This window comes from Prionailurus viverrinus, chromosome B3 (assembly GCF_022837055.1).
Source record: "Prionailurus viverrinus isolate Anna chromosome B3, UM_Priviv_1.0, whole genome shotgun sequence".
NCBI lineage: Eukaryota > Metazoa > Chordata > Mammalia > Carnivora > Felidae > Prionailurus > Prionailurus viverrinus.
This window is the reverse complement of record NC_062566.1, coordinates 120,934,659-120,953,476: the sequence shown is the minus strand read 5'-3', so window position 1 is coordinate 120,953,476 and position 18,818 is coordinate 120,934,659. Positions and strand designations below refer to the sequence as shown.

Sequence of the window (18,818 nt, the reverse complement as noted above, 5' to 3'; positions counted from 1 at the left end):
AGGAAGATACCCTCCCTCTACCAGGAAGAGAAGAACATTTTTTATCATTGGAAACTGGGAGCTAATTCCAAAATGGATCTGAACAGACAAACCTAAAATAACCCTGATCTTCCGTTAGTTTCCACCATGTATTTCCTAGTCACTTCTCCACAGTTTACTGCCCCCTAGAAGCTCATTAGATCCCTTTTCCTTTTTCTTGTCATAAATTAGAATTTATAAATTCAAATGAATTAAAAGAGGCTTAGAAGCTCTTGGTCCTAACCACTTTTTTGGGTCTTCATGTTTCCAACAAAGGCTCTTAGGTATATGTATAAATATAAAATTTGTGTGCTTTTCTTCTGCTAATCCGTCTTATGTTGGTTTAATTCTCAGGACCAGCTACAGAACCTAAAAGGTTCCCTTTAGGAACCAAAAAGTCTTCTCTACCAAAAAACTGGAAGGAATTCTTGGGAAAAAGAACATTTCTATGTTTTTGGATTACGCTTGTCTTTGACAGTACTTATGTAGTGATAAATAAATAATAGACTTGATTAAGTGATATGAAATTTAACCACCCTGCTCTAGTGGCTGAGATAATTTCATATAATTTAATTGTAAAAAGTTCTTTAGGATAGAAGAGGCTTCCAGGAATGTATGATAGTATTAACAGAATTGATGGGGCGCCTGGGTGGCACAGTTGGTTAAGCGTCCGACTTCAGCCAGGTCACGATCTCGCGGTCCGTGAGTTCGAGCCCCGCGTCAGGCTCTGGGCTGATGGCTCGGAGCCTGGAGCCTGTTTCCGATTCTGTGTCTCCCTCTTTCTCTGCCCCTCCCCCGTTCATGCTCTGTCTCTCTCTGTCCCGAAAATAAATAAAAAACGTTGAAAAAAACCCAGAATTGACAATCATTCTAGTAGAATAAATAAAATTGCTTTTCATTTAGCATTTCATGTAGTACATAGGAAGATACTAATATTTGGTATATGAAAACATTTGTGGGTTAATGATGTGTTTGTTTACTTGTGTGCTCTATGTATATGTGTGTGTGCTAAGGATTGTTATGAGGATTCTGTAATATAATCTCTTGGTTGTTGGGGGAGAAATGTATATTACAACTAGATAATTATGATTGGTTGTTTGAGGAAGAGGGATTAAAAAAAAAGTCAAAACAGTGGCTGAGTAGAACCTGCCAAGGAATGAATATAGGAAGGAATTCTATGACAGGTTTTACCTGAAGTATAACACAGATAGACTGTTGGGAGCAAATCAGTAGCAACAATTTCTAGACTCAGGGCAGTTAGAGGCAGTGTTCATCCAGTTCAAATTCAAACCTACTTTCCCATCAGTAGTGAGAACTACAATTCCTCAGGATTAGAACCTCATCCTTTTCTGTTTATTTATACTAACATACCCAATCAATACCGTGATGTTTTCAAATACTCTTCTCAGTGAAATATTGTATGTAATATGTTAATATGAAAGGGTATAATTTTTAAAATGTGAGAACAAAGGAATTTATGTGTTGAAGCTCTGGGCTTACGTATATTAATCATGTGCCTATTCTTGTTCTGTAATTGCAGAAGAATAAATAGTGTTGAACTAATTTTCCTCCTGGGTTCAAAAGCTTGCTGGAGAAATTTGAAAAATTTGTATACTTGAGTCCATTATAAATTTGAGGCTCACTGTGACCTTATTTCTGTTTGTTAGCTTTTAAACATTTATCTCTTGTTCATTTTCTCTTCTTTTCCTATAGCAGTTATTTCAGACTTTCTCACTATTTAAATATACAATTCCATTCCCATTTCTATACTCTCTCAGCAGAGAAAGTCTTTACTGCCATTTTATTAGCAGGACCACCTTTTTGTTAGGAGTTGGGCATCAAATAAATTCAGTTTTTTTGACATACTAAAATTAAGATGTCTGTGGGATTCCCAAATGTAGCCTGTCATTATGTAGTTAGGTATTTAAAGGCCTGGAGTTTATCAGTCTGGCTCCTGAACTACAAATCACTTATATTTCTGTCTACCTACATACTTACTTATTAGAGATATTTTATAGATAGGATGGTGCTTAATACTAGAACCCTATAGCATTATCTGTATTTAAAGGCTAAATGTAGAAGAGACCCAGGAAAGGAGATTATTAAAGAACAGGAAGAAAAAGAACTAGTAAAGAGCGGTATTATGAAAGTCAGGGAAGAAGAGAGATGTAAAAATCAGAAGGGACAATTGACAGTGTCACATAGGAAACTAGGATAGATTGTTAAAGAGTTCGTTGTGTTTGGCTATAGGTGATCTTTGGGCGTCTTGATGAGAGTTATTTTAATTGTATGGTAGGGATGGAACCGAGATCCAATGAATGGAGAAATGAATTAGGAATAAAATTGTGAAGTATCAGGTGTGGACTGCTCTTTCTAGGAGTTTGGCTTAAGAGAAGACTGTAGGGTGCTGGTTAGATCATGTTGGATTGATAAAGGTTTTGTTTGCTTCATTAAAAAATAATATTGTGATTTTATTTTATTATTCAAGTATAATTAACACACTGTGCTACATTAGTTTCAGCTATACAACACAATGACTTAACAATTTCACACATCTTTCAGGGCTCATCAAGATATAACCCCATCCCCTTTTCTGTGACAACACCTAGTTAATTTTTTTTTTTCTGTTTAAGAGTCTATTTTTTCTATTGAAGAGTCTATTTTTGTCTCTTTTTTATTTGTGCATTTGTTTCTTAAATTTTGCATATGAGTGAAATAATATGATATTTGTCTTTCTCTGACTTATTTCACTTACCTTTATACCTTCTAGGTCCATCCATGTTGTTGCAAATGGCAAGATTTTTTTATTTTTTACATTGGAATAGTATTCCAGTGTGGTGTGTGTGTGTGTGTGTGTGTGTGTGTGTGTGTGTGTGTGTGTATCACCTCTTTATCCATTCATCTATGAGTGGATACTTGGGTTGCTTCCATATCTTGGCTATTGTGAATAATGCTGCAATAAACATAGGGGTACATGCATCTCTTTGGATCAGTGTTTTCATTTTCTTTAGGTAAATGCCGAGTAGTGGAATTACTGATCAGATGGTAATTCTAGTTGTAATTTTTTGAGGAACCTCTATACTGTTTCCCCACAGTAGCTGTTCCAGTTTGTATTCCCTCCAACAGTGCATGGAGGTTCCTTTCCCACCCCACCCCCCCTCACATCCTCACCAACACTTGTAATTTCTTGTGTTTTTGATTTTAGCCATTCTAACAGGTATAAAGTGATATCTCAATATGGTTTTAACTTGCATTTCCCTGATGATTAATGATGTTGAGCATTTTTTATGTGTATGTTGGCCATCTGTAAGTCTTCTTTGGAAAAAGATCTGTTCAGGTTCTCTATTTTTTATTTGGATTATTGGTTTTTTTTGGTATTGAGTTGTGTAAGTTCTTCATGTAGTTTGGATATAAACTCCTTATATGATATATCATTTTTAAATATCTTCTACATGTTGGTAGGTTGCCTTTTTGTTTTCTTGATAGTTTCCTTTACTGTACAAAAGCTTTTTATTTAGGTGCAGTTCCAATAATTTAATTTTGCTTTTGTTTTCCTTGCCAAAGGACATATTTAGAAAATTTGTCTCTATGGCCATTGTCAAAGAAATTACTGCCTATGTTTTCTTTTAGGAGTTATGGTTTCAGGTCTCATGTTTAGGTCTGTAATCTATTTTGAGATTATTTTTAGGTATGGTGTAAGAAAGTGGTCCAGGTTCATTCTTTTGCATGTAGCTGTGTAGTATTTCCAGCATTGTTTGTTAAAGAGACTGACTTTTCCTATTGTATATTCTTGCCTTCTTTTTCATAGATTAATTGACCTTAAAAGCATGGGTTTATTTATGGATTCTTGATTCACACTGATCTTTGTGTCTACACTTGATCTTAGCCAAAAGGCCGAGAAGCGATTGATCTTTGTGTCTATTTCTGTGCCAGTACCATACTGCTATGATAACTATAGCTTTGTAGTATACTGAAATCTGGGATTGTGATACCTCCAGCTTTGTTCTTTTTTTTCAAGATTGCTTTGGCTATTTGGAGTCTTTTATGGTTCCATACAAATTTTAGGATTATTTTTTCTAGCTCTGTGAAAAATGTTTTTGGTATTTTGATTGGGATTGCATTAAAAGGGTAGATTGTTTTGGGTAGTAGGGACCAATCCATGAACATGGAATACCTTTCCATTTGTTTGTATCATCTTCAATTTGTTTCATTAAAAAAAAAAACTACTGTGATTTTTAAAGATGGGAATAGTAGAGAATAATGATCCAAGAGGAAAAGAGAGGTTCAACACAAGGAAGAGAAGGCATAATTGTTGTAGTGAAGCCCTTGATGGAAGTGGAAGGAAATTACAAAGATAGGCTAATTTATTTAAGAAGGATCCCTTTTCCCCAGAGGCTGGAGAGGAGGACAGATTAGCCATTGGTAAGTTTTACAATAATACATTAAGGAAATTTGGGTGATGTCCTGCCTAATGGCCTCAATTTTATTTCTTAAGGAGGAGCTATGTTACATACTAAAAGTGAGTGAAAAGATGGTAGGTCTGAGACAGGACATTTTAGATGGGCCACATGTGGATTGGAAAGCAGCATGCAGTAGAATTTCTGGGCATTGAGGAGTTGCCTGTCCATGTGCCATCACATCAACTAATACTCCTGTGTGATTTTTCTTAGAGGACTCAGTAACTGGATATAGGAAACAGGAAATTTGTCAATTCCCCAAGAGCTGACGATTTTGCCATTCAAGTTTTGTTTTAAATAGGAGTTTGAAACATAAACAACAGAGTGGCTAAAGTGAAAATTAAGGAAATTAGGTCAAAGAACTTGGATTTAAAGCCAGCAAACGAAATATCAAGGCGTGGTCATCTTCCTGACAATGAGGAGCAGATGTATCACAAGAAAAGGAGTGAGGGAGCTGGGCAGATTGGTAGATAAAGCCTAAGGCCTAAGAGGTAGGAAGGAGGGGGAGGATGGGGTAGTGGGAAGGAGAGGGAGTACTTGGACATACCTCTTACTTCAAAGGTGGCAGTTCTGAAAAAAGATAACTCGCTAAGATAGGACTGTGGGAGTAGGTGACAAAGAGGCATGGAATCAGGGTCATCTGAGAATCTGTCCTCTTAGCAAAGAGTTGGAAACATGGCCTCTGGAGTCAGACAATCTGGGTCTGAATCCTATTCCCTCACATATTAGGTATGTGACCTAGGGCAAGTTCCAAGTGTTGGTTACTCATCACTAAAATCAAGATAATAATAGTGGGATTGAATGAGATCATTCTTATAAAGCATTTGCTTAGTCCTTTGTATAACTCAAGTGCTCAATAAACTTCAATAGCAGTAATAATAATAATAATTACTATTATTGCTGGTTCCTCATTTAGATCTCAGCTCCTATGTCACCTCCTGAGAGAGAACCCTCTCCAGCCAGGCTGTAAGATACAGGCCTCTTCAAGTAACCACCATCATTTTAGTATCTAGCATTATCTATTCTTGTAATCTAGTTGTTAGTGTGAATAGCTCCCCAATTTAGATTAAGCCAGGTCTTATTAACCATTCAGTAAACTATGTGCTAACACATAGGAAGGGTACCCAGTCTCCGAAGCGTTGGTTGGGGGAAAAAAAAATACTAGTACCTCTCTCTGCTGATGGAGAAATCACATGAATACTGCTTGTTGATAAAGTCGATTTCTAGCTTCATGGTAAAACTTTTAGATAAGGGCAAAGGGTAAACAGCCAGCATTATGGTTTTCTGATTTCATTTTAGAATTTTCCACACAAACTTGTGCATAGTTCTCAATTTACTGTTTTGGTTGGGTAGATAAAGGAATGACTCCTCTCTTCCAGACTGCACTGAATTTAGCAAACTGAGCAAATGCAAACCTGTTGCTTGGAAAATGAAGCTTATTTTAAGGCATTATTTTTATTTTTTTGCCAGAATGTCAAACCATGACTTTAATCATGAGAGAAATTGTATTTAACTTTATTTGAGCCACAGTTCAACTGTAATGGAATCTGGAACTGAACATTATGCTGTTAGAGTCAGAGGAAGCTGGTAAATATTTCCAGTCTTCATTTGTAGGCACCTTACAACAATGTAGATGGTATTTATTGTTTGTCCTAGTGTCATCTTAGTCCCCTGGACACATGGTCTTTTCAGGTTATCTTTGTCACCCCCAGTATTTAGAAAGTAAGGCTCAGGAGGAGCAGCTTATGGGATACATTATTTCTGAATTTGTCACTCCTTTCCAAAGCTTTATGAGATTGAAGATGGAAACATTCTTTTATTTGTATAAAATGTTATATAAAAGCAGTGCCTTCTCATTTTTGAAGTTAAAAATAGATCTTCACCAATTCTTCCCAAATTAAAAATAGGTATGAATCATGATGATTTAGTGCAATTTCCAAATGTATGGTTGACCACTTCTGTTTTAGGGAAACTAGATTTTAAGAGTTCAGGTTTGCTTTTCTTGATTATTACGTATTCCAAGTAAATTTAAGTTTGTTTAAATATCTGTCCCACAGTGATTCATATAAGCTTGAGATAAGTTCAGCAACCTGTAATGTTAGACTTAGCTGGAAATAACCTATCTATAAACACTTTGAGAGCCTTTTAAATGGACTTTCAAGTATAGTATTATCTGTACTGATGTTTGTATCATCAATGCACATTTTTATTATAGATTTTTATTTTATTGTAACATTTTATGTGCTGCCAGAAAGTGAAATATTATGTATGATTGCTATGATAGTCTGACAGTTGTAAAATATTGATCTTTTTTCCAGTTGGACAAAGCAAGAGAGTTTACAAAAGTAATGCACATTGTTTTTCTCATCAACAAGGCCTTCTATTTCAGTGACAGTCAATTGGAAAATACATATCTTCCCTTTTTGGATAATGAAATAGTGTAAAAAAGGAAACCATTCCTATAAAAAATTATTCCCAACTAATGTTCTTATAAAATACACAGAAGGGGACTCATATTTTCTAGACTGATTACTAATGAAATTTAATACAGATGATTCCCACTTCAGTGACATTAGAGATTCTTGTTTGATGATATGTTATGCATCCAATTTTGACAAGAACATGTTCCTAATATTTCACATGCTTTATTCCCAGAATTTAACACGTGAATTGGAGAACAGGGAAAAGCAGCAACTACAGATGTTGGATCAACTTAAGGAGATCCAGAATCACTTTGAGACTTGTGAGGCCAAACATAAGCGCGCTGACCTTCAGATCTCAGAGCTGACTCACCATGCTGAGGATGCCACCAAACAGGCCGAGCAGTACCTTCTCGAGTTCCAGCAGTCAGAGGCCCTGAGACAGGCAGCGGAGAAGAGGAGAGAAGAGCTGAAGACGAAAGCTCAGGAGTCCATTAGACAGTGGAAGCTTAAGCATAAGAAAATAGAGCGAGCACTGGAGAAGCAGTCTGAAACTCTTGAGCAACTGACAGACAAGAATAATCAGGTATAAAAGCCAAATTCCTAATGGGTGATTTTTGCTGTGACCAACCATTCATTCATCCATCCTTTGAACAAACACTTGAATGCCATGCTGTTCATATAGTCTATCAAGATGTCCTTGATAGAGAGTCTTTATGTCTTGGCTATTTCAAGGTAAAAAGTAACTTAGTTTTTTTTAACTTCTTAAAGCCTTTTTCATAGTTTAACACTCTGTAGATTTTTAGAGTTTGGCCCTTAAAAGAGATCCACCTCCTCCCCCATCTCCCAGTTTAGCTTTTAGTTCCCTAAGTTGAAATTGTTCTTTAATATTCAAATGGAAAAAGAGTAGTGAAATCTTCCATAACATCACTTGACTTTTTCCCCCCAGTGTATGAATTTTAGAATCTCATCTTATTATGTATTTCAATTTAAGTATTAGTTGGAAAGAGACATTTAAAGATGTGGTAGTTACTACTGGACCATTTTTTTGGCAGGAACTACAATGGGTTTCATTAAATGAATGATGTTCACAGTCTCACTGAGTAGTGTTATCAGGTCGCAAGCCTCTTTAAAACTTGGCTTTTGTGCCTTTTTGATAGCAACAAAAAGCATTTCCCTGATCCATGTGTGCATTTCACATCATCTTTTCTCTTGTATAATCAGTTAGTTTAAATGGATTTTATGCTCCTATGTTGATTCTCAACTCTATATTTGGGTTGAATTAAACCAAGATGTTTATAATATGATCAGGAAAGTCAGGATTGACTTTTATCCATGTGTATTCTTGGTTTATCATTTCTCCTTTGTCATTTGTCACTTGTCAAGAATTCTGAACATTCCAGAAGAATAATCATTTGGATAAGTTGACTTTGTTTCAAAAGAAAACAAACTGTGGGGCAATTATATTTATAAAATCAATTGTCAGCCCTTAAGAGTGACAGATGCTTATTTCAGATGAGCTGGCATGGAGAAGATGCTTTACCATTTAGATACAAATGTCTCAGATATAAGATGGAGGAAGTGATCACCTTGGGCTCACTGTGGAGGGCTTTTCAATTTAACCCATCTGACACATACTGGGTGACTGGTCGCCCTGAGGTAAAGCAGTTCTAAGGCTTTCAGACTTGAATCTGAACTGATTTGATCCCAGGAAATTGCTCTACCTTGATTATTCTGTTGTCAGTCTGGTCTGGTAACTGGTTCAGTGAGCATGACTGTAGGGGAGGCAGCTAGAAAGAAGAGGGGGGGGGGGTGAGAGGGGTAGACTGATTGAGAAGTGTCTGGGGATTTTACTTAATTAGAGGAAATTTAGAAGAGTCCATGTCATCAGACGGTATCCTAATCCACAATGCAGAGTTTTCTAGATGGAAGTTTTTAGAATATTCACAATTGTTAAACAGTTATTTCCCAGAATGCTTCTGATATAATTATTTTTATCACTTAGCATTGCTAATGATAAGCAAAGAAGTAGTTTTAAAGTGATTGCCACAGTTAGGGTAGTATCACAATTATCACAGCAGGCTTTGTAATTTTCACTTTAAAAGCCTTAAAAATTAATGCAGCATGTTGGAGTTAGAGCAATGGTTAATCAAAGAAGAAAGGGTAACATATTTCACTGCAAATTCAAGTGTCCGGCAAATCCATGATGTGGAAATACACTGTAAATAATTTCAGAAAAAAAGCATGTATATTTTTATGTCTTAGTGAATAATACCCCTAAGGAGTATTTAATACTTAATAAAATCACAAAGCCACCCTAAGGCATTAGTTATACAGCCTATTCCTTTTTTGTTTTGTTTTGTTTTGTTTTCTTTTTTGGATTAATTATTTTCAAAAAGTGACTCCAGGGTATATTTGGAAGTATGTATTAAAATAAAAATAATACTGATTTACAAATAAAACACATTATGTTTTACAGAATAAATTAATTGCTTACTAAGTAACTTTGTTGAGCCATTTTCCATGCTTAAATGATGCAATTTTTTGTGTTTTCTAAATACTTCTGTGTCTACTTCTCTCTTTTTCCAGCATAATTTATTTTCTGCTTTAAGATTTGCCACTTAAAAATGTAGTAGAAGGCTAAAGGGTTTTATTCTCCTAAAAATTGCACTGATTTCTTTTTTTCTTTTTTACATTTTTGGAATTTTGGTAAGATTATCAGATACATATTCTATTATAGAACTACTTCATTATTGAATGATATGAAATACCAAACAAAAAGCAAAGCATTGCAGAAAAAAACCAGGGAGATCAGATTGTATACTTTCCTTGAAAGAAAATGGCATGGATGTTGACATTAGGGAATCGTGATGTTCTTTAAGAATATGTAGATGAAGGGGCGCCTGGGTGGCGCAGGCGGTTAAGCGTCCGACTTCAGCCAGGTCACGATCTCGCGGCCCGTGAGTTCGAGCCCCGCGTCAGGCTCTGGGCTGATGGCTCAGAGCCTGGAGCCTGTTTCCGATTCTGTGTCTCCCTCTCTCTCTGCCCCTCCCCCGTTCATGCTCTGTCTCTCTCTGTCCCAAAAATAAATAAAAAACGTTGAAAAAAAAAAAATTAAAAAAAAAAAAAAAAAGAATATGTAGATGAACACATATTGGAAGACCTAAAATTCTGTAGATACAAATAAACTAATCATTAGTTGTGATTCTTGTGTCTTTATATTTTTTATTTTTTATGCATTTTGTCATTATCTTTTTTAAAGTGTTGTTTGAAGTTATTGGTTCTTGTATGTGCTTTGAAAATGATAAAGGAAAAAAATGTTGAACTTGGATTCTGATCATAATGTATGCTTTTCTGAATATTTCCAAATTTATATAACTTTTTAGGTTGTTTGTTTTTCTTGCTGAGTTGGCAGAATAATTGGTTTGGCCCTGAATATTGAGCTTTTTACTTGATAACATTTGACTTCAAGAATCTTAAATTGCCATCTTTTCCTTTTGTGTATTGCCTTCATGCTGAGGAGAAAAAGAGTATGTAATATATACTGTCTTTTAAAAGCTGAGTTTTTTAATTTAAAGGTTGAAAAGTAAGAAGGATGTGTGATAAAGTACATTTTAAATATGTACCAGTTCTATCACATGCAATTTTAGAAAGGCTCATGTACTGATATATTAGAATAATCCAGCAGTCTGTCTGCATGTACCCTCAAATGCAGAAAAATAACTTTTTTTTCTTTCAAAAATTTCTGTCTACCTTTTAGTTAATTCAAACAAATAAACAGACACAACTTGCATGGACAACTTTGTGGTCAGGCTTTTGAGGAGTTGGTTCCTGTTCGTATTAAGGTTTTAGACAGTATCATTCTTCTGGCTTCACACAGCCATTTTCAGTCCTTTCACAATCTTCTCTTATAGCTTTTCGTCTTTGGAAGCAGGGTTTGTTTGGTTAGAACATTCTCTTCTCATTGATCCTGACTGCTGCTTATTTTCCATTACGCCTCCACATTTCTCAAAGATTTTTACACCTGGCTTCCCCTCAACCTGTTTCATTACATGCAAGTCTTATCATCTTTGATGATTCCGAAGTTCAAGTTGGCAACCCATTGAACTCTGTGCCCTTAAGCTTCACTAATTTCCCATTTTACAGTGACCTTCAAGTTGCTCAGCAGCTAATTTCTGTGGGTAAAATTTGTCCTCATCTGTAATTCTCTATGTTCATATCTTCAGTTCCAAAATTTCAATCTCTGATCTCACACATTTCTTTTATTCCCTTTTCCTTTTTTAACCATTAACATCTGATTTTGATTTTCCACATTCCTCTGGTTGACCAGCCATTTCCTGGAATCTATTTTTTCCTGTCAACTGGACTTCGTGAAAAGCTACTCTGATGACATGCTCATCATCATCTTCAGTTTCTTCTTCCACCTCACGTGTCTTACTGATCGTCAATCTGGAATCAAACCAACTCTTTACTTTTTCCATTTTCACTCCTGAATAGTACCAGCACAATTTACATAGAAATATCAGTTGGCTCCTATAGTGGTCTTGATTATCCCCATCTCCCCCTGCCCCAGTCCGTTTCGTTCAAAAAGTAATGTAGGCCAGTTACCAAGCACACAGCCCTGTTCCGATCAATGAAGAATGAGTTATGAAATCTGTTGGGGGAGCTTCTGGTAAACATTTACTCACTCCTGAAGAAGATACCTAAGAGAGATTTTCTCCTTCTCTGGTTTTGTTGTATTTGGCTGTGATACCTGCAGTGGCTGAAGCTGGCTGTCTTGCGATGGTCCTGAGAATGAAGTCTCACACACAGGAAGGTATTGCCAAGAGAAATTCAGAGAGGTGGACCTGAACTTTGACACCGTGTCTAGAGCAGTTCTGCATGGAATGATATTAAATTACCTTGTAGTTTAAGTCAACCTGAACTGGATTGTTTCTGTACCGTCAGCTGAAGATAGTCAAGCTGATATGAGACATCAATTCTGGGAGCCAGGAGCTTTAAGTAAAAGAGCCTAAAATGTAGGATTGACTAAGTGGGGAATAAAGTGGGGACCGGAGGAGCCTACCTTTCTAAATGGAAAGTTGGCAAACTGTGCTATTGGAAGTAGTTAGTTGAACCATTGGAAATCATATGTTGGGTTAGTGATGTTGTGCCTTAGAGTGGGGTATTAAATGACCAGAATGAAAACTTGAGGACGTTGGCGTGTGTTGTGAACGTACTGCAGCCTTCAGAAGAGGCACATAAGAGAAAGACAAGTGTAGGTTGAAGCCTGCCTGTCTATATAAGCAGAGAAAAATAAATAATAAAAGCAGAGAGCAAGATGTTTTGGGGGTAGAGAGATTGAAAATCTGCAATTTATAATCCAAATATACAGAGCCTGTAATTTGGAGTTTTTTTAGCATTGGAATAGCCAAATGATCTATGCATGCCGAAGTTAGCCCAAGCAAGAGAGGGAGGTAGGAAACTTAGAAATAAAAATGGGATAAAAAAACAAGCCTGATTTCTCAGGCTCCTTTCAAGTGCTTCTCCTTAAGCATTCCTGGCCTGACAAAGGGGATCCAAGTCCATTGTTTTGAATTCCCTCAAGATAAAGCTTATTCAACTGAGGGCCCCTGGGAATGTCCAGGATATTGAGGTAGCAGTTGAGACACGGTCATTTTCAGACTCAGAGACCATGTCTAGACAAAAACTTGGGCTGTGGCTACCAGCCAAGCAATTAACAAAAAGAAAATAGAACTTACTTAGTTTTTAGTAACTATATTGGCAAAGAAATTAAAAATTTGACCAATATAGTCTGTGACTGTCCACTCTAAGGCTGCCACCCATTGTCATGTGATGTGCTGCTTGGAACACTGAAGCAGAGGGCAAAACCTGGAAAACTGTAGAGAGGCAGAGCCTGAGTTTTGAAGGGCTCTTCTTGAACTGTTCCATCTGTGGTGTTCCTGTTATGTGAGAAAAATAAATACCTTTGCTGTTTAAACCAACTTCAGGAAGACATTATAGTCTTTTGTGTTCCAAGATGTTTTACCTGCTAAAGCTTCGTCTTGAAAATATAATTTTCATTGTCAGAGCTGCATGGAAGTCTCTTAACTTCTGGCCAGGGGCGTCTGTTATGTGTTCCACACATTAATCACTGTCTTGAAGTCACGTCTCCTTGTTCTCAGGACCGTCCTGCCTGTCCTTATAGCCAAGACTTGTCCATTTCTGTCTTCTCTAGTATGGTAAGCAGAGTGACCTCCCAGAAATGAGTTACCCTAATTTTTGGACACTGTGAACATGATGAGCTATCACTCTCATGATTATGTTATATGGCACAGTTGACCTGAAGATAAGGAGATTATCCAGATGGGCCTAATCTAATCACAAGGGTCCTTAAGAGCATAGAAATTTTTCTGGCTGTTGAGAGAAGGGGAAGTCCAAGGCTTTGAAACAAGAGAAAGATTCATTGTGGTGTCACTGGCTGCAGTCTGAGGAGTCTATGAGCCAAGGAGTGTGGGTGGCCTTAGAAGCTCATAGCAACCCCTGGCCCAAAGCTAGCCAGCAAACTGGGACCAGAGTGGTGAGAGCATGGAACTAAATTATTCCAACAACATGGATGAACCTGAAAGTGGAGTCTCCCCCCAAAGCCTCCAAGTAAGAGCCCAGGCCAGCTGACACCTTGATTTTAGCCTTAGGAAACCCTGGGCACAATACCTCTCCTGGCCTTAGGATCTATGGAAACAGAGAGATAATAAATGGGTATTGTTTTAAGCTACGGAGTTTGTTGGAATTTGTTACACTGCAATAGAAAAATAATACACCTACCCTTAGACCCTATAGTTCTAGCCATTTTTCCTGCCTTTCAAGGTGAATCCTTTCCTCTGTGGACCTGAGTCTTTTCAATCCAGGGACCTTGCTTTTTCAATTATACCTCTTCTTCACAGAGTTGATCACTGTCTTGAACAAATACCTCCTTGAGATCCTGTCTTCTCCTTGAACTTGAATCTTCTGTCTAACCAAACTCTTTTCTACTAGTCTTCATCCCAACCCTATGATATAGGTGTTATTGTTATCTTTATAAAGATAAATAATTTCCTTAAGGCCCAAGAATGACTTATGGCTGGACTGAGAATCATATTCAGTTCTTTCTGGTCACAGCCCAATTGCATAACCACCTCCTTTCATTATTTCTCATGCTAGCTTCATTCTGTTTCTCTTTTGCTAAAACTGACAAGGATTTGAGGAAACTATTTTTTTGGAGTGATTGCCTTATTGCAGTTTATCATGACTTGTTTCATACTGAAGTATAAAACAAAGTGTAAAACTTCCTTGTAAGTATTTGTGTCTTTAGTCATTATTTCTAATTCTGAAATGAGAATCTTAATTTTCTTTTTTCTGTCATCAAGCCGTGACATGTGCCCATAAGCAGGGACAGAGATTGTTCTCGGTGCCAGTGTTGGGGGTTGATGGGGAGAAATGATTTCAGCTTCCTTAGCTGCTGGCTTTTTCACTGCATTGGTGGCTGGTGAGGATGAGAGGGTTAGTTCTTGGCCTCCATCCCGCATTGTCAACCCTAACCTGGCAGAGAGGCTGGCGCAGGGTGATGGACATCCGGTCCCTTGACTTTTCTCTTGAGTCCCTTCCCAACCTCTCCTAATCCTAATCTCAATCTTAATCTTATTTCTGTCTTTTTGGGACTTCAAGACTCCCAGTTACATACTGGTGTATTTCTTGTCACTACTAACTTTCTTTATTAACGACGGTTGATGTCTTTCTTAGATTGTATCTTCATATATCTTCCGTATATTATCTTCCATATGTTTTTTGAGGTTTCTCCTTTTTAGAAGTGTGCTATTGAAAAAAAAAAGTGTGCAATTAAAATGCAAAGAATTGTTATTTTAATTAACATTATATTATTTCAACCTCTGGTAAATTATAATAGGAGTCTTTTTTCCCCCCCATTCTTTTGCTGAATCTTATCCTACATTTAAATACTTATAATCAAGGACTGACCTGTGTTGGTGATGAAAATCTGAAACATATATTTCAATGTGGCACTACTTCAGGGTAATTGTATTTTTCTAGCCTGAAAATTATTTTTCATTAAAAAAATGGAAAAATACAAAATTTTATTTTATGAATTTTTCTTCTCCGTGTGTATTAAACGTTATTTTCTGACAGTCCCTATGATGACCTTTACAGTGAATTTTTTTTTTTTACCTGATAGATTCTAAAAGAAAAGGATGAATTGAAAAGCCAGCTTTATGCAGCATTACAACAGATAGAGAATCTTCGAAAGGAATTGAATGACGTCTTAACCAAGCGTGCCCTTCAAGAGGAGGAACTTCACTGTAAGGAGCAGAAACTAAGTGATATTAAGGCTCATCAAGCTGACCTTGAACTAGAAGTCAAGGATTCCCTGGACACTATCCATAGGCTGGAAAGTGAATTGAAGAAGCAGAGTAAGATTCAAAGCCAGGTGAAAGTTGAGAAAGCTCACCTGGAAGAAGAAATCGCAGAGCTAAAAAAGGGCCAGGCCAAGGACAAAGCTCAACTTCTCGAGATGCAAGAGGCTGTCAAGGATTTGAGTGCCATCCGGGCCGATCTTGCTAATAAACTGGCTGAGGAACAGAAAGCCAGGAAAGAGGTGCTTAAGACCCTTGCTGACCTCAAGACACAGGCGAAATCTAGAGATGAAGAAACAGCTACAATTGTTACACAGTTAAAGCTAGAACGAGACGTTCACCAGAGGGAGCTGGAAGATCTCACATCGTCATTGCAGAGTGTGAAAACTAAACACGAGCAGAACATCCAGGAGCTGATGAAGCACTTCAAGAAGGAAAAGAGTGAGGCTGAGAATCATATTAGGACACTGAAGGTACCTGTGCTGAATTATCCTGATGCTACTGAAGGAATTTTTCTGGTGGCTCATGAAGTTAATAAAGCGTAAACTTTTAGAGATCATTTTGTATTCCTAAGCACTGAAGGGAAGATAAAACTAACAGTAAAGAGGCTTATTCTTGCCTGTTCGGCCGGGTTGAAATGAGTTATAGCAGCCACCTGGGAGCACCTATTTCAGAGCACTGAAACCCTTTAAAAAGAACATTTAGCTATTTTGGGAGTTCAGGAAAGGCAGAGGTGGCAGTAAGTCGTGGACCTGAAACGTGCCCTCATTCAACATTTGTGACCTCCCCAAAATATAAAAGGCAAAGACTTGTCAAGGCCATAGAAGCTATAACCACAGTCCTTATTAGCATGGTAACTAAAGTGGATCCACTTATGAGCTGTGTAAACCCAAGGCTTTTGAGATTTACCCCTTCTTTTCCAAATCAAAGTTGCCTGGATAAATGCTTAATTGAGATCTGGCATCTGGGGAAATGTTTCTAGGGTCTAATGGTATCAGCATTATCCCCACGCAGGGGAGTTATTTCATAACATGATTATCAGGAGTGTGATAAATCTATCCCTCCTTCCTGCTTTAGTTTTTCTCCATAGTACTTATGATATAGATTCCATATTATTGATTTCTTGTTCTCCCTTTATTAGAATGAAAAGTCCGTGAGGACTGAGATTTGAGTCTATTTTGTTTACAGCTATATCTTCAGTGCCTAGAATAGTTCCTGGAACATTGTAGATATCTGTTGAATAGGTAAATAAACAGATAAGTCTTCAAAGGTTAATTATAAGGTTTTCAAAATTCCTTGAAATAGAACTACCATAATAATGCTTATGACGAAAGATGAAATTATATTGAACTATCTGACATTTGTCGAATGCTTTCAGCTATTTTATGAATTCTTCCCCAGTTCCATATAGCCTACTGGCAGTAGTGGATTTGGGGTTATTAATTGGGGTGAGCAGAGCAGAATGGAGGCTGGAAGAATAGGTAAGAGGGCTTTACTACATTTCATTGAACCTAAGACACCATCAGTTGTCAGATGCATCATTATATCTACTAAGAAAAAAAATACATAATATACTATCAGCTGCAAGACAACATCCCAAGACAGAGATGGTAAAATGTGAGAAAATATGTCTTAATATTGATGAAGTATGGCATAATAGTCTGTCAGAGTTGATGAGGACATAAAAGTAGAATCAGAGTTATGGAGAAGAGCTAATCTTAAAGAAAATAAAATATGTGTCATACGTTGATTGATTGGCTCTTGACAATAATAATACCAGCAGACTTTTTTTTTTTTTTTTTTTTTTTACTACTCAGTTTGTGGTAGTCATTGTAAGAAACTTACATGGGTTAACCATTTAATACTCATGTCGTCCCTGCAGATTATTTGGTATTTTTTTCTCTAATGAGGAAATTAAAACATAGGAACTTAATAGCTCAATGTGTTACATCTGGAAAGTAGTGGCGACCAGGTTTGAACCTAGGTAGTCAAGTGCCTATGTTCTCAACTACACTGCTATACTGGAAAAGGTTTAGAATTGATGATGACTAGGTATAGACTTGGGTGACTAGGTGGATAATGAAGCTGTTTGTCAAGGTAGATAACACAGAACAGATTTGGAGAGAACAGTGACAAATCCAGTTTTTTAGCATGTTGAATTTAGGTGGAAAGGACCTGAAGCCTAACCATGAAAGTCTAGGTAGAACAGTTTTCAGTGCATAATGGGTTAGACATTAAGGAGGAAATTGGGATTAAAGTTAAATATTTGGGATCCAGTAACCCATTGGTGGTAGTTGAAATCTTGGGATTTGGATGAGATCGTGTAGGGAGAAAAGAGAATTAAACTCTAGAACACCAATCTGTAAGGGAAGTACTAAGAAAGAGGTTCTAGCAAATAAGAATAAAGAATTATATGAGAGACAGGAGGGAACCAGAAGAGAATGGTATCTTGGAAACCTAATTGTATAACTGGTTATTTTAGTTTCTGTTCTATGGAAAGTGTAAAGCATTCAAACAAAGGGTTTTAATATAGATGGTTTTTTGCACCCATGCTGTTGTTTGCTAAATGTAATAGTCTGATCATGATGCTGAATAAATGTGTCTTAAAAAAAAAAAAAAAAAAAAAGGAAACCGAGGCAGGGCATTTCAGGAAAGGTATAGTCAAGAGTGTCCAATGTGGCAGACAGGTTAAAAAGAAGAACTAAAAACATATCATTCCATTTGTCAGAGATTGGTGGAGAAGGTCGATGAGGAATTGTGAGGGGGTTGGATCAAAACAGAGTGCATAGTATTCAACAGGAGACTGGGTGGTTTTCCCCATCCTTTCTTTAGGAAGTGCTTTGTGTTCATGTGTGGTGAGATGACAGTAAAGCTGTAAGAAATTACCTTTATGTAAAGAATATATAATTTAGAAATATGCTGTAGATATTCTGAAATTTTTAGTTATTTTTTAAATTTGAAAAACAGATATAGGAGGGGTGTTATAACCACTCTTTAATGTAGTACAAAAGCAGCATAAGAGCTTAAAAAGAGAACCAGAGATTGTGAAAGCCCAGCACTTTTAATTTTTATTTTATTTTATTTTATTTTATTATTATTTTTTTAATGTTTACTTATTTTGAGAGTGAGAGAAAGAGAGAAAGAAAGAAAATCCCAAGCAGGCTCTGGGCTGTTAGCACAGAGCCCCACACAGGGCTAGATGCCAGGAACCATGAGATCATGACCTGAGCCCAAATCAAGAGTCCTGCACTTAACAAACTGAGCCCCCTAGGTGCCCCCCAGCACTTTCATTTAAAATTTTTTTTTTTTAACGTTTATTTATTTTTGAGATAGAGAGAGACAGAGCATGAATGGGGGAGGGTCAGAGAGAGGGAGGCACAGAATCCGAAACAGGCTCCAGGCTCTGAGCTGTCGGCACAGAACCCGACGCGGGGCTCGAACTCACGGACCGCGAGATCATGACCTGAGCCGAGGTCGGCCGCCCAACCGACTGAGCCACCCAGGCGCCCCTGCACTTTCATTTTAAAGTTAATGAGTTG

At 37.1% G+C, this 18,818-nt stretch overlaps 1 protein-coding gene across 6 annotated transcripts in view; it reads left to right on the top strand.

The window, feature by feature from the left end:
• CEP128 (centrosomal protein 128) overlaps positions 1-18,818 on the top strand; it is a 389,769-nt gene that overhangs the window by 117,432 nt on the left and 253,519 nt on the right. For all 6 annotated transcript variants that reach the window (XM_047863629.1, XM_047863627.1, XM_047863628.1 and 3 more), the window contains 2 exons: positions 7,131-7,481; positions 15,102-15,752. In XM_047863629.1, coding sequence (XP_047719585.1) covers positions 7,131-7,481; positions 15,102-15,752 — 1,002 coding nt within the window. The remainder of the gene's footprint in view (positions 1-7,130; positions 7,482-15,101; positions 15,753-18,818) is intronic.